A 14,245-nucleotide genomic window follows, 5' to 3' on the forward strand; every position below is an offset into this window, starting at 1 on the left:
TGAAGGGTCATTCAGCTTCCACAGACGGCCACGAGCCTGTTCCGTTTGTTAAAATACATATTGTGTAAACCTTTTGTAGGTATCATTCCTTGTCATATCAAACATCCAAAAGAGTATACAACGTAATTAGTGAGTCTTAGTTGGGAGATGCAACAATTAGTAGATTTGTATGATAATCGCACAAACATTAAAAATGTTAAAGTGCACCGATTATAGTTTTGAAACGTGCCTACTTTTGTTTTAGAGGTCTCATACAATAGATTTACATGCATCCAAAGTCACAAAAACCTTAATTTGCTCATAATTTAAACTGCAGCTTTATCTTTTTTTTCCCGTCCAGTGTCAAAAATGACTAAATTATCTGTTCTAAAGGATTCATTCTAAACCCATACTCTGCTCTGATTGGTCAGATGCCCTAGTCTCTTCTCTTTCAGCGAGCAGCCAATGAAGACTAGAGGCAGGGTTTTTTGTTGCAAACCTACTTAAGTTAGTGCAGGAAATAAGTCTGGGGTCAGTGGTAGCTCAGTGGATAAGTCTGACTACTGATTGGACGGTTGTAAGTTCAAATCCCAGTGCTGCCAAGCTGTCACTGCTGGGCCCATGAGCCCAAATGCCAAATGCTTAATTGTATGAATGAGATAAATGTAAGTTGTGCTGGATAAGGAGATCTGCCAAATGCCGTAAAAGTCTGGAATTACTAAAGACTTGTTTCAGCTGTTCAGAATTGGTTCCTTCTTTTGGCAGTCAATGACTCCATTTGTCGTGCACTTTGATTTTTGAAACTTTGCAGATGTTTTTACATTCACAAACAACTATATAACACCACATGAAAGGTAATATTTGAAAAACCATAATAGGTGCACTTTAATAATAGAGCAGTGGGGCTTGGATTAACAGGGACAACACTACAATGCCCAAAAATGTAGTTGACAGGAATGTAATGGAATGTTTGTGGTCCAGCTGTATGATATTAAATTTCAGTTTACTGAAATTTCAGCACAGTTACTCCTACAGTTGATGGCTTGTGAAGACCAGAGAAATGCAAGAGGTAGGCTACATGTCCATTGCACACAAATTCGACACCTGAAATTTCGTTCCTGTTCATTTCAAACGGGGAGTACCGAACTAATGACACTAAAGACACCTACACTATATGGCCAAAGGTTTGTTGATACCTTACTATCACATTTAAATGTGGTTTTTGAACATCCCATTCCAGATTTAGTCCCCCTGTGATGTTATAATATCCACCTCCACTCTTCTGGGAAGGCTTTCCACTAGATTTTTTAGTGTTGCTGTGAGGGACTGTACACATTCAGTCACAAGAGCGGAAGAGGTTGGACACTGATATGGGGTGAGGAGGCCTGGGGTGCGGTCAGTGTTCCAATTTATCCCAGAGGTGTTCAGTGCAGTTGCAATCAGGAGTCAGTGCAGGCCACTCGAGTTCTTTCACAGCAACCTTGGCAAACCATGTCTTTATGGATCTCACTTTTGCACAGGAGCATTGTCATGCTGAAACAGGTTTGGGCCCCTTAGTTCCAGTGAAGGGAAACTGTAATGCTGCAGCATACCTAGACATTCATGACAGTTGTGTGCTTCCACCAGACAAAGGTCTACATATGGGTGTTTATCTTCAGGTATCCACAAACCTTTTTTTTGGGGGGCGGGCATGACATGGTGCACACGTGGATAAACAGTTACTGAAAGTGAGTGTGAGTGAGAATAGTTAACAGTGCATTTAATAGCCTTAGTTTATGGCTGTTTCAAAAGCTTGGCCTGGTCAGAAGGTGAGGTGGCCCCCATGACCTAGATCATACAATATGATTTTGTAAGTTACGCAATGTGCAGTGTAGTATGACTTTATTCTGAAGAACTATGCATGTGTTTAATAACCACAGAAACAGCTTTTCAAGGCAAAAACTTTATTTACTTGGCATACAGTCATTGTCATCTTGAAGATCACTTCCATCTCTTATTCCCAGTTTCTTTTGGGCTTTTAAAATGAGCTTTCTAGAACTTAAAGGGGTCATATGATGCTTTTTAAACGTTTTTAAAAGTTCATTATTTTGTTTAATGGGTGTAATAATAGGTTAACATGCTTTAATGTTCAAAAAACACATTATTTTTCACATAGTGTACATTACTGCAGTACCTCTATTCAAAGTCTGCCTGAAACGAGTTACGGTTTCTCCAAAGCCCCTCCTTCCGAAAAGCCCAGACTGCTCTGAGACTGCTCTGATTGGCCAGCTGACCCATTGGGTTGTGAGTGGCCAAAAACCTCAAGCGTGTGTCAAAAATGTAACACCACTTATCATAATGGCGAGCATCAGCTTCCAAGGCTTCTAATGCAATTCTAAGCTTTTAAGCAACACAGTTAATAATGTCGTCAGTTCGAGCCCAAGTCAGATTCAGAAAATGCGGATGATCGAGCAGATCAGCCGGAACCAACATTGCAAGCAGGACTTGAGCAGAACCTTTCACAGTTGTACGTTTTTATTTTGTAAATCTTACCTTTCAGATGCAATGTTATAATGGTTTAATTTGGCTTATGAAATCAACAGACAAAAAGACACAAAATACAGACAGGTAACTGTGTCACAGGAATATGCGTTACTCTGCACATTTATAGGTAAAAATTCCCACAGCTGAATATCAAAACTACTTCAAAACAATAATTTTAGCTAGCATGTTAGCAGAGGTGTACAACTGAGCCCTGGGCCACAAAACAAAACTCAGCATTTGAATTTTATGAAGTAGATGCTTCATAAAATAATCAAACATACTTATTTTATGGTTTTGATTCAGACACACAAGATTGGGGTTTTGCTTTCGCATCGAAACACACAGCGTCTCCACGACATACCACCAACACAAATCACTGAAGCCTCACCTTCTTTCTTCTGCCTGCCTCTGGACAGGATTATGCTTATATTTCAAATAGTGACATAGACGTTTTCAGAAGTAATATCTGGACTTCGATTGATGAGTTTTAGGCAGGTCTGGAGCAGTGTTCTCTGTTAGATAGAATAAATCCCTTTGTGGGAGACTATGAGCTTTGTAACTTTGCAAATCTTTACAGATCTTATACAACTTTGCAAGTCACAAAATGAAAAGGAAAACATTAAAAAGCATCACCCCATCCAGGGTGTACCCCGCCTTGTGCCCGATGCTCCCAGGGATAGGCTCCAGGTTTCCCCGTGACCCTGAAGGAAGGATAAGCGGTATAGAAGATGGATGGATGGATATGACCCCTTTAAATGGTCCAGTAGTTATGTTCTTGTGCCTGTAGATGGCGCAATTAAACACTAATACACTTCAATCATATACACAAGACTGTACCAGTTTCTTCTTTCTTCTGCCATTTCTCCTCATTCACAAAGCATCTCACAAATTTGAGACTAGGTGTAGCACACTGCCAAAATACTCAATAAGAAGAAGTTTTATTCTAAGTTTTTGTTTATTTGTGTGTATTAACGGCCCATGTGAATGGCATGAGAGAAATTAAATGATATGGACAAGTTTTCAGGCACAATGTAACAGCCTGCTACAATCCATAAGTCTCAGATATTTTATCATAGTCTTTTTTTTTATTGTGAAAGCCTGGTATGTAGCAGTATATGGTCAACCACTTTTATAGGTTAGTGAGTTTTCAGCATTGTCAAGTCAAGTGGGTTTTTATTGTTGTTCCTCTATATAGCTTGTATACTGCTATATGTACAATATGTATAATGTTTATTGCTGTCCATCCTTTTCACTGTTGAGGAATTAAAAAAGACAGCCATAAAAGGCAACATAATAATTTGAAGAAAAAAATCTAAGTGAAAAATATAAAGTTTAAAATATGTTAGCATGTTAGATGTTATTGATGAACAGTGAAATTGGACATTTTACATGCCATAGCCCATGCTCCACTCAAGAAGCTGAATTCATGAATACTCATTGGAAAAAGAAAGATCTAAGTGAAAAATATACTGTAAAATAAAAATGTATAAATAATATATAAATATATTGTAAAATATGTTAGCTGTTGTTGATGAAAGATTAAATGATAATACACTTTATTAATTCAAACTGTTTATTTCATTATAAAAATAATTTTAAAAATAATATTACTTAAACATAACATAAATTATAACTTATTTTACCGTTGAAAATTTGTTTCAAACATCAATCAATTCTATTCAATCAATCAATTTCAAGCAGTGAGTGTATATGTAGCTTCCTCTTATCCACTGTGTCTTGTAGGAGAAACTTTCTACAGATTAAAAAAAAGCACACGTTGGGCAGCAAATCCAAGATTGCTCATAAGGTCAAAATCCAACCTAAGTGCCAGAGCATCTGTTCAAATCAGGGGATATGATATGGCTTGGATATCAGGGGTTCTCGACTTTTTGCAGTAAAGGACCCCACCTGTAAAGTACATTTCACAGATCCCTTAATTGCATATTTATTTTATGAACATAATCCAACTATTCGAATATTACACTCATTATTTTAATGTGTACAGTAATATTCTGTGTATTTATTAGGGAAATAGAGCTTGTTTATTTCTGAGTTTTCCAGCGATAGAGCACATAGGTACAAATGGCACTAGATGCAGATTTGCCCATAACTTTTAAAATAGTCCTACTGTAGATCATTATCATTTGTGTATTAATGGTAGGCCTGGCCCAGACTACTAAATCGTATTGTGTCGTGTCACAGAAGTATAATCAAATGTCAAATCATTACTTTAAGAATTGTAATAGTATCATCCATCCATCCATCCATCCATCTTAAACCGCTTACTCCTTTTCAGGGTCGCGGGGGAGTAATAGTATCATATTGTATGGAACTCTGAGGTTTACACTCCTATACAATACTACACTGCCTTGGATGTGGAACCCAATTCCATATTAAATGAAGTGCACCTATTTAGGGAGTAGGGAGCCATTACAATCCAATTTTGGTTTAGATCATTTGGCTGTTGTAATATTAATTGTACACATGGTAAATGAAAAAAAAAAACACATGCATGCTGCAATCTATTTATAGAAATAACTCGCTCATAAAATATTTATCACGACATCATCTCTGACAGGATGAGATCTACCGGGTCAGAGAGAAGCGCTCTACACGAATGCTCAGGCCAACAGCATTGGTGTATCCTTCCCACAAGCCTGCATCAGATAACAGGAAAGAAAAGCGGTCACTGGGTGATATGATGATATCATGATGATAGAATATGTTAGAATACACTTTTCCGAGATATTGTGATATGTTTATTATAACAAGGTTCATCCACTTTATAAGGTCTCCCAATCATCATATGGAAAAGCCTTGTATCCGGGCAGGATAACTGAAGACTTCTTGTCCAATAAACATAGAGATTTTTTTTTCTATAAAAAGTTCAGGAGGAGACCATAAACACCATGTTTCACCATGGAGCTCTATGGTGGTGTGTCAGGGGATTTATAAAAGCTTTACATGCAGGTGGTGCTGTCCACTGAAACAGTTTGATTAAAACGAACAAATAATGTGATGTCATAGTGAGATATTTGATCATTTGATTTGCTAAAATATTTAATTTCACCAAACCATCAGTGATGAATAATATAGACACATTTAACATAGAACCATTTCATCGCCATATTTTAGTAAACTGGTAGTTTCCCATGTAGTCAATAAGCAGTCCACTGTGATTGTTAAGACCACAGATGTTATCATTACAATTTTCAAAAGGGATTTAAAATTTTCAAAGTTTAGCACTGCTCTTTTGTTCTCCCCATGCTGCGGGGGTTTCCTCCGGGTACTCTGGTTTCCTCCCCCAGTCCAAAGACATGCATGGTAGGCTGATTGGCGTGTCCAAAGCATCTGTAGTGTATGAATGGGTGTGTGAATGTGTATGTGAGTGTGCCCTGCAATGGATTGGCACCCTGTCCAGGGTGTACCCCGCCTTATGCCTGATGCTCCCTGGGATAGGCTCCAGGTTCCCCGTCAAGGATAAGCGTGAAGGATACGAAGGAAGGATAAGCGGTATAGAGGATGGATGGATAGCACTGCTCTTCAGGAGATTGTCCAAACAGAGCACAGATCACAGATCACACTAAATTGTGTTTATATTGTGTTTATTTCTCACAGTGCAAAATACAGCTTTAAAATAAGCTAATAAGATATGTGCTCAGCTTATCTTGGTGCTATTCAAAGTTAAACTTGGAATCAGCAGTTTGGGATTTAATGCATAAATAGGAAATTATTGCCTGAGGCTTTTATTGCATAAAAAAAAACTTTGGAAATGGGTTCTCATATTAACGGCATGTTGCTGCAACAACTTGTTCTAACATTTCAGCCAACACTGTACAATGTTGTATGACAGAAAATACATCATAGAAAATGAACTTATACATCATGCAGCAGAGCAACAACATTTCATCAGCAAATTAGGTATTTGTAACCCTGCACATATTTTTGTACCATAAAGATTATTGTAAGATAGTAATGTGAGCACAGCACTGAACCCCCTCTTTTGGAAAGCCAGGACCAAATTTGAAATGTTTAGCTTAATATTCATCATAAAACATTGTGACTTGTTTTAAATGGTTAATGATTGAGTATAAATGCTGTGTCATTCACTGCACTGAAAAATAATTAAAGTCATGAGGTTTTATTTATAGTATAGGTCCTGTAACCCTGGGGGTTGGGAATATGTCTGTGTGGATGTGCCATATCTGTTGCAGTAATATGGACAAGGAAGGAAGGAAGGCCAGTGGGGGTTCACATCCTGTTTGGATTGTCTGCTTGTGAGTGTGGGAAAAGGGTAAAAATTGATGTTAGTGGGAAAGAGACAGAGCAGAAAAGGATAAAGAGATTAACAAGCTATATGCTATGTGCATATAGAGTATCTTTATGTTTATGTTGTACCCTCAGTTCACACATACACTATAATATACTTCTTTCTATTCTATTCTATTCAATGTATATGACAATAGTGTATATAGTTATCAAAACATGTCACAGCATGATCACATTTTGGCACCAGGTACAATAATGTATATATGATTCAAGAAATTGTGACAGTTTTTGTACCTCAAGCCAGCGTATTTCCACTGTTTCACTGCTGATTGTGGGAAAGATTTTTATGTCCTTCTCAGAGTTTAGTTTGAAGGACCAGTGCTTCATATTACATTCTTTAAGGGCATGAGGCAACAGAATTGGGAATAATTTACTCCATTCAGTTTGTGCCTTAAGGTCCCTCACAATATAAATATCTTCCTTGCCATGCACCCTGTCATACTTTATTTACTGTACATAAAATAAACTTTATACTCAGAATTTAGTACACAATTTAGTACACAGTTAGGGCTATATCCTAATCATGTCCATGAACCTGTTTACATGGCAAATTCAAGCCAATACTTAGTAGATTCAAGGTTTATCCATTTTCTGTTCTCTTCAAATTGTAATAATTTTAGGTTCAGGTTTATGCAAGGTTATTTAATAAATCACTGTAACATTAAAATCCCAGTATCACCAAGCTGCCAGTATTGGGTCCTTGAGCAAGGCATTTAGGCCTCAATTTGCTAGTCACTTTGGTTAAAGGCATCAGTCAAATGATTTAAATACAAATACAAAACTCATAGAGCCAAGTTTAATGTGTAAGTGGTAAAACAGGTCTTGTATATAGTATACATAACATTTTCAGCCTATAGGTACTATCTTTTCTTGCTGCACCATACCACTGATGTGACCATGGCCAGTGTTAGAAAGACTGGAACTATGATAAGAATATCTATGGTTAAGGTCAAAGTGTCTTCTTGATTGTCACTCCAGACCACGAGTGTTGAAGTGCAGTTGAAAAAAAATTGTTTGTGGATAAGGATAATATAGTGCTCTACGACTGGGTGAGGCCAAAAGCAGCCGATTTTCACTGCATTGTTCTCTGTGCAGGATGTAAAGTAGTGGTACTGTCTGTAGAGAGAAACAACAGATGTCAGAGTGACATTGCATTCAGTCACTAATTCAGACACACTATACACATTACTGATATAGTCATATTTACAACTGATCAAATGAGCAATAAATACATTTGCATTTGTAATATATCATACATTCAGAGATATCTGCAGAATAGTTATCTATTGGAAGCATTCATAACATTTAAATAAGGCTTATTTCATGTAAAGGAAACCTATTCAGATGCACACGATTTGTTTAAACTGTACTGAATGTAAATTGATGTGGAACCCTAGGTTTCTGCCCTATATCACCCACATTTATTAAAGCTACCTCTCAGTGGCTTTTTGGGATCAATAGTTGGGTCACAGTCCAGGGTGTAGCATAGATTACAGCAGCTTTTTCCAACATGAATAGCCAGTCTCCTCTGGAAACAGACTGACCTTCTCATGTATGGTTCATCTAAGTATGGCATAATCTTACAGGTTCATGGGTGTCAGACTATGGGCCACCAGCTGGGCCTCTCCAGTCAGAAAAGCCTGGATACAGAGCCTGCATACACTTTAGTCAGGCAAGGTGGTGCTGTCGAACATATCCATCATTGCCTCAGGATCTTCCTGGGGTGTCATAGGACAACTTCATCCATGGCTTGCTCGTCCATGATTCAGCTAATCCACAGTAAGCATGTCTTGGCACAGTGCACACTACACACCAGCTTGCAGATGCCATGCTTTCCTGCCGTTGTGTTATATACACAACATTGATACTATTATATAATAGTCAGAACACCTCACTTTTAAAGCGTTTTCAAAATAATCAATCAATTTATTAAATGATAAGTCACAAACAACTAATTTCCTATTAAAATCTCACCCTAGGTTCAACCCCAGACTTTGTCAACAAAGTCTAAGGAAAAAACAACTTTCTTTATCTTGTTAGGTTTATGCCAATTTGTCACTCTTTCTTTCAGGTTTTTCAGTTTGAAAGCTATAGCTCAAATGGCTAATGGAGAGAGTAGTATGACTGCACAGTGCATAAGCTGCTGCTTATTTAGATGACATAATAAACTGTAGTACAAATTGGCAGTGGCATATACAACATGTGAGGGCAGTCCTAAAATCTTTGTTGATAAGCCGAGCTCACAGTGAACCTAGCGGAGTGTGTGATTGTATGTGTGGAGGTATTATATCTGGGCTTTCACTTGGATCATGAGCAGATGCATCCCAAAATTGACTGCTGGGATTGTGACCAGTAGCTCAAGACCAAAAGAAAGAGGTGAGACTTTGATAGCACTAAAAGACAGATCCAGTCTAGAGGGCCAGGAGCAGTGCGAAAGGATCTTTATGAGTGTTAAGGAGGCTCTTTGTGGGGGGACTCTGCTTCACTTGCCTTTCACTTGACTACTCACTAAAAATATTAGAATGGAATATTACTTAAGATTATTTATTGTAATCCAGCATGTTATAAAAATATAAATCTGATTAAAGTGGTTACCTAATAAAATGTGTTAAGTTGCACCAATTCTGGGGGTCTAACTCAGCCATATCAGTCTTGAAGCGTCCTCCACACTCCTCCATCTCAAGGTGAAGAGCTGTCTTATTACACTCCAGAACTCGAGGACTGCATGTGACTTTCAATTCAATGTTCTCTTTTGCTATAAAGAAGAGATTTGTCAGAAACATGTCATCTGCACATCAAAAGTTTTTACTAACATGTTTGTCTAGAATACATACCTGTAGTTAATATATATATATAATTATTACTGCCTCCATTAGTACAATATTTTTTTGACTGTAAGAAAATAATTTGGGAGTGGTCAGAGGATAACCTGCTGTAGGTTTCACTTAGGAAAGAATACAGTATTTATACTATGCAGAAAAAAGTAAACGTCCCTTTTTCAGCAGACTGCATTTTAAAGATAATTTTATAAAATCCATATAAGCTTTACAGAACTTTATTGGAAAGGGTTTAAACAATGTTTTTCATGCTTGTTCAATAACCATAAACAATTATTGCACATGCACCTGTGGAACAGTCCTTAAGACACTAACAGTTTACAGATGGTAGGCAATTAAAGTTACACACAGTTACAATAACAACACAGGATATTAAAGAGACCTTTCTACTGACTCTGAAAAACACCAGAAGAAAGATGTCTAGGGTTCCTGCTCACCTGCATGAACATGACATAGGAATGCTGCAGAGAGGCATGAGGACTGCACATGTGACCAGAGCAATAAACTGCAATGTCTGTAATGTAAGATGCATAAGACAGTGCTACAGGGAGACAGGAAGGACAGCTGATCGTCCTTGAAGTGGAAAATTACATGTAACCATGTGTCCCCCCAGACATGATCGAGTACTTGCAAATGCCTTGGCGGAATAGTGGGGTAACATCTCAGAGCAAGAACTGTCAAATCTGGTGCAGTCCATGAGGATGAGATGCTCTGTAGTGCTTAAAGCAGCTGGTGGCCACCAGATACTGACTGTTACTTTTGATATTGACCCCCCTTTATTCAGGGACTCATTATTCTATTTCTGTTCATCAAATGTCTGTGAAACTTGTTCAGTTTATGTCTCAGTTGTTGAATGTTTTTATCTTAATACAAATATTTACACATGTTAAGAAATTTGCTGGAAATAAAAGCAGTTGAATGTGAGAGGACGTTTCTTTTTTTGCTGAGTGTATATGGTGCAATTTTACCTATTATGCACTTCAGTTAGTAATAATGTTTGAAGCCAATGGATGACAAACTTAAAAAGAAAAAAACAGCTGTTGAGGGCAATTTGTTTAGATGGTTTGGGTCCACTTCTCCCCTTAGAGAAGATCACTGCAAATCCGTTTTTCTGAGCACTACCGTTAGCTTATGATGAATCCCTCTTATCCAGGTTATTATTATTGTTCTTCATAATAATAATAATAATTATTATTATTATTATTATTATTATCATTATTATTATTATCAGTAGTAGTAGTAGTAATAATAATAATAATAATAATAATAATAATAATAATAATAATAATAATAGGCCTAATGAAGTTTACCTGTCCAATACCACACTGAAAAAAATATATTGGAGTGAAATTTACTCAAGAAAAGTGTGATCATTTCCACACAAAAAAGGTCAATTTAACTGAGAATATTTTAGTTAAGCTTCACATGGCACCAAGGATTTCGCTCCTAAAAAATTGTAAGTGAATTTAACTAGCAATTGTCTTGTTTAATAAATACATTTTACTCAAAATTGAGGAACTGCATAAATCTCAATACTTTAAAAAGTACCCATCAGCATTACTAGTTACTGGTTACTAACACCTTTAATAGTTCCAACCTAAATTAGCACGCTTATGTGTAAGCACAGTCATATCAGCCTTTCTAAATTTGATTGGACCCGAGATGATTAATTAACTATAAGATGTAGAGTCGCACGCACACCATACACCTGACTGAAAAACACAACTTTACCAAAACACTTGATCTTTCATAACGTTTCATAATGCAATAAGCCTTAGGCCTTAAAGCCCACACAAAGCAAGAAATATTGCAAACAACCTATCTATGGCAGTGGTGGTTTAGCGGTTAAGGCTCTGGGTTATTGATTGGAAGGGCAGGGGTTCAAGCCCCACCACTGTTGGGCCCTTAACCCTCTCTGTTTCAGGGGTGCTGTATCATGGCTGACCCTATGCTCTGACCCCAGCTTCCTGACAGGCTGGGGTATGCAAAGAAAACAATTTCACTGTGCTCTACTGTATATGTGACCTATAAAGACTCATTATTATAATGCTCGAAATTAAATCCATTTAAAGTTATATGAACACCTAATTGCGTTCAAAATCCACGCCAACATTTGACTATGAAATCGTTTCAAGTAAACATTACTTCTTTTTTTCTAGTTTTGAAAGCACTTACAAAATAATAGTAAATTTATCCCAGTAAAGTCAAACATAGGCTACACTTTGGGTTTTAGTCACATATTTACATGAATTAATTTAGTAGGCTACAGAACTTGAAGCAAGTAATAATTTTAATAATAATCAATTAATAATTTTGTGTAAAAATCACAGATTTGTTTTTGTTATATCCCTATCTACTGTATCATATTTTTAGTACTTTATAGAGGCCTAGGCTATATAACTATATCTGTTAAAATAATCAAGGAATCACATTCAGGTGAGACAAATGATGATATTCTTAGTGTTAAATAATGTATTCTACTGATAAATAATATATACAGTATACTACTAGACTTAAATAATCTGTAGTAATTAAGCCGCCTGTGGCAGAGACTCTAAACTATAAAACTGTTCAGTTCCTTTCAGTGAAATTTCACAGCTGAACTGCACATGAGAATGATGTGTAAATAAAAACTTATTTTTTCTACTTTTTAAATCTACACTGGCGCTATATGCATTTATAAAGAGGACGGGCGATTGTTCAAGCACCAAATAAATAAAAACAATCAATTCAGTCCTGCATTTTATTCTCAGCGCAAATGGCAATAAAGAGAGACTTCACCAGAGCAAATCTTTCTTTTTTTTTTTTTCTTTTTTTTTTACAACAGACAGTAAATGTTGCAAAATATGAATAGGCTTCTGCTGTTAAAAAAACAACAACAAACAAACAAACAAACAAACAAAACATTGGTTTTAATTTTACTCACCTAAAATTCCAAATACAAAAAATAACAGCAGCTTTGTGGTATTAATATCCATTCGGAAGAAATTTCGAGTCCTACAATGTGTTTCCTTATCCTCAGTTTGTGGACAAAAGTTCATTAAAAACCATAAATCGATCATAAGCTAATAATAATAATAATAATAATAATAATAATAATAATAATAATCAGAGCACTCTAAAACCACACGTTTGGAGAACGTGTAGAAAAGAAAGGAGACAGCAGGAAAACGACAGATAGCGAACAATTCGGTGGTCTTTTAAACAAAAGCTCCTCCTCATCCTCCTCCTCCTCTTCTGTGGGAACTTCTGCAGATCAAACCATCCGCGCTTCAAATTCCGCTCGCATGTATACAGGACATTACGGTAGTGATCGCGCAAAAACACTCTCAAGCCATGGCTACGACAGACAGTAGCTGCGTTTGAGTTTGGAGATGTATTCCTGAAAAAAAGAACAAGAAGAAAATTAGACAGTAAGGATTAAAATACATGGGGGTGTGCAGTTATAGAACACATTTATATGACATATAAAACTGAAATATTTTTAAGTTTTTAATTTTTGAGTTATCAGTGTCCCAAAGCGTGAGGCACTCACAATATATACTGATTCAAGACCTAGGGAGCTGAACAAAACACACCCTTAGCCTATAGTGATGTGTCGTTCATGAATGATTCGTTCATTTTGAACGAATCTTTAATATGACACGGGAACAAGAACAACAAGTCTCAGAAAGTGATTCGTTAATTTTTGACCACGCATGCGCTGCAACATCCCCATAGGTTCTGTACATTAAACAGAAATGATTAGTTCACCTCTCAAGTCTTCGGGTTTGAGTCGAACGAACAACTCGAACCCAAATTCTGGAGAGGTGAACTAATCATTTCTGTTTCTGATACTGCATCATGCATTGCCTATGGGGTGGTCACAGGATGAACAAATGACTCGAACCCGAAGACTCGAGAGATGAACTAATAATTTCTGTTTCGGGGAACAGACGTGACAAATGTGACGTGACAAAAAAACTACTCGGGTCGGGAGGTGAGGTGAACTAACACTGCATAGCCTGAAAACCCAGCTAAGCAATTAATTAATCATTTCTGTTTCTCATAATTCAGCCTTGGCTACATTAGCCTATAGTTTATTTTTTATTCCAAATGTGATCAATGTTTGCTTAAGTACTAGAGGTGTTGGGTTAATTCACATGTAACATTTTAATTATATTCTGCTGAAATGAACGAAATGAACGAAATGACTCGAAAAAGATTTGTTCATTTTGCTGAACGAGATTCAAAGATCCAAGTCAGTAAAATGATCCGAACTTCCCATCACTGCATCTACAGCAACAGTATAAACAGTTGTTCTCTCGTTTTTCCCCACCTGCTCTTTAGCTCTCTTGAAGTTAATAACACAAAAATACACAGCTTACCAAGTTACCAAAAAACTATAAAACAAAAACTCTTCTATCCTGAAGATTGTTCCATGTCTGAAAACTTATAGTTATAGCTTTACCTCTGACTGTTACAAATCATAGACACTGGTGACTCCTTTCACAAATGTTAAATAAACATCTCCTTACAGAAAACTTTATCATATCAATGATATCAATGTTTTTCTTTGTTAAATAACCACACGTTTT

The 14,245-nt window shown here is 36.7% G+C and overlaps 1 protein-coding gene across 1 annotated transcript; it reads right to left on the bottom strand.

Annotated features, from left to right (window-relative positions):
* Positions 1–5,937: 5,937 nt before the first annotated feature.
* On the bottom strand, positions 5,938–12,860 carry LOC128599878 (receptor activity-modifying protein 3-like). The gene is made up of 3 exons (XM_053611904.1): positions 12,595–12,860; positions 9,427–9,586; positions 5,938–7,947 (listed from the first exon to the last, which is right to left on the bottom strand). Exons 1-3 carry the CDS (start codon positions 12,728–12,730, stop codon positions 7,692–7,694), a joined length of 552 nt encoding a protein of 183 aa, XP_053467879.1. The 5' UTR covers positions 12,731–12,860; the 3' UTR covers positions 5,938–7,691.
* Positions 12,861–14,245: the final 1,385 nt, after the last annotated feature.

Source organism: Ictalurus furcatus, chromosome 23, assembly GCF_023375685.1.
Source record: "Ictalurus furcatus strain D&B chromosome 23, Billie_1.0, whole genome shotgun sequence".
In the NCBI taxonomy this organism is placed as follows: domain Eukaryota; kingdom Metazoa; phylum Chordata; class Actinopteri; order Siluriformes; family Ictaluridae; genus Ictalurus; species Ictalurus furcatus.

What these genes read in the sequence shown, in the direction of transcription:
- LOC128599878 (XM_053611904.1), bottom strand. Translation starts at nt 12,730, where the DNA reads ATGATCGATTTATGGTTTTTAATGAACTTTTGTCCACAAACTGAGGAT. An exon ending in TTTTGTATTTGGAATTTTAG is followed by an intron (nt 9,587 to 12,594) that starts GTGAGTAAAATT and finishes TCTTCTTTATAG; the next exon opens with CAAAAGAGAACATTGAATTG. An exon ending in AACTTAACACATTTTATTAG is followed by an intron (nt 7,948 to 9,426) that starts GTAACCACTTTA and finishes TTCTCTCTACAG; the next exon opens with ACAGTACCACTACTTTACAT.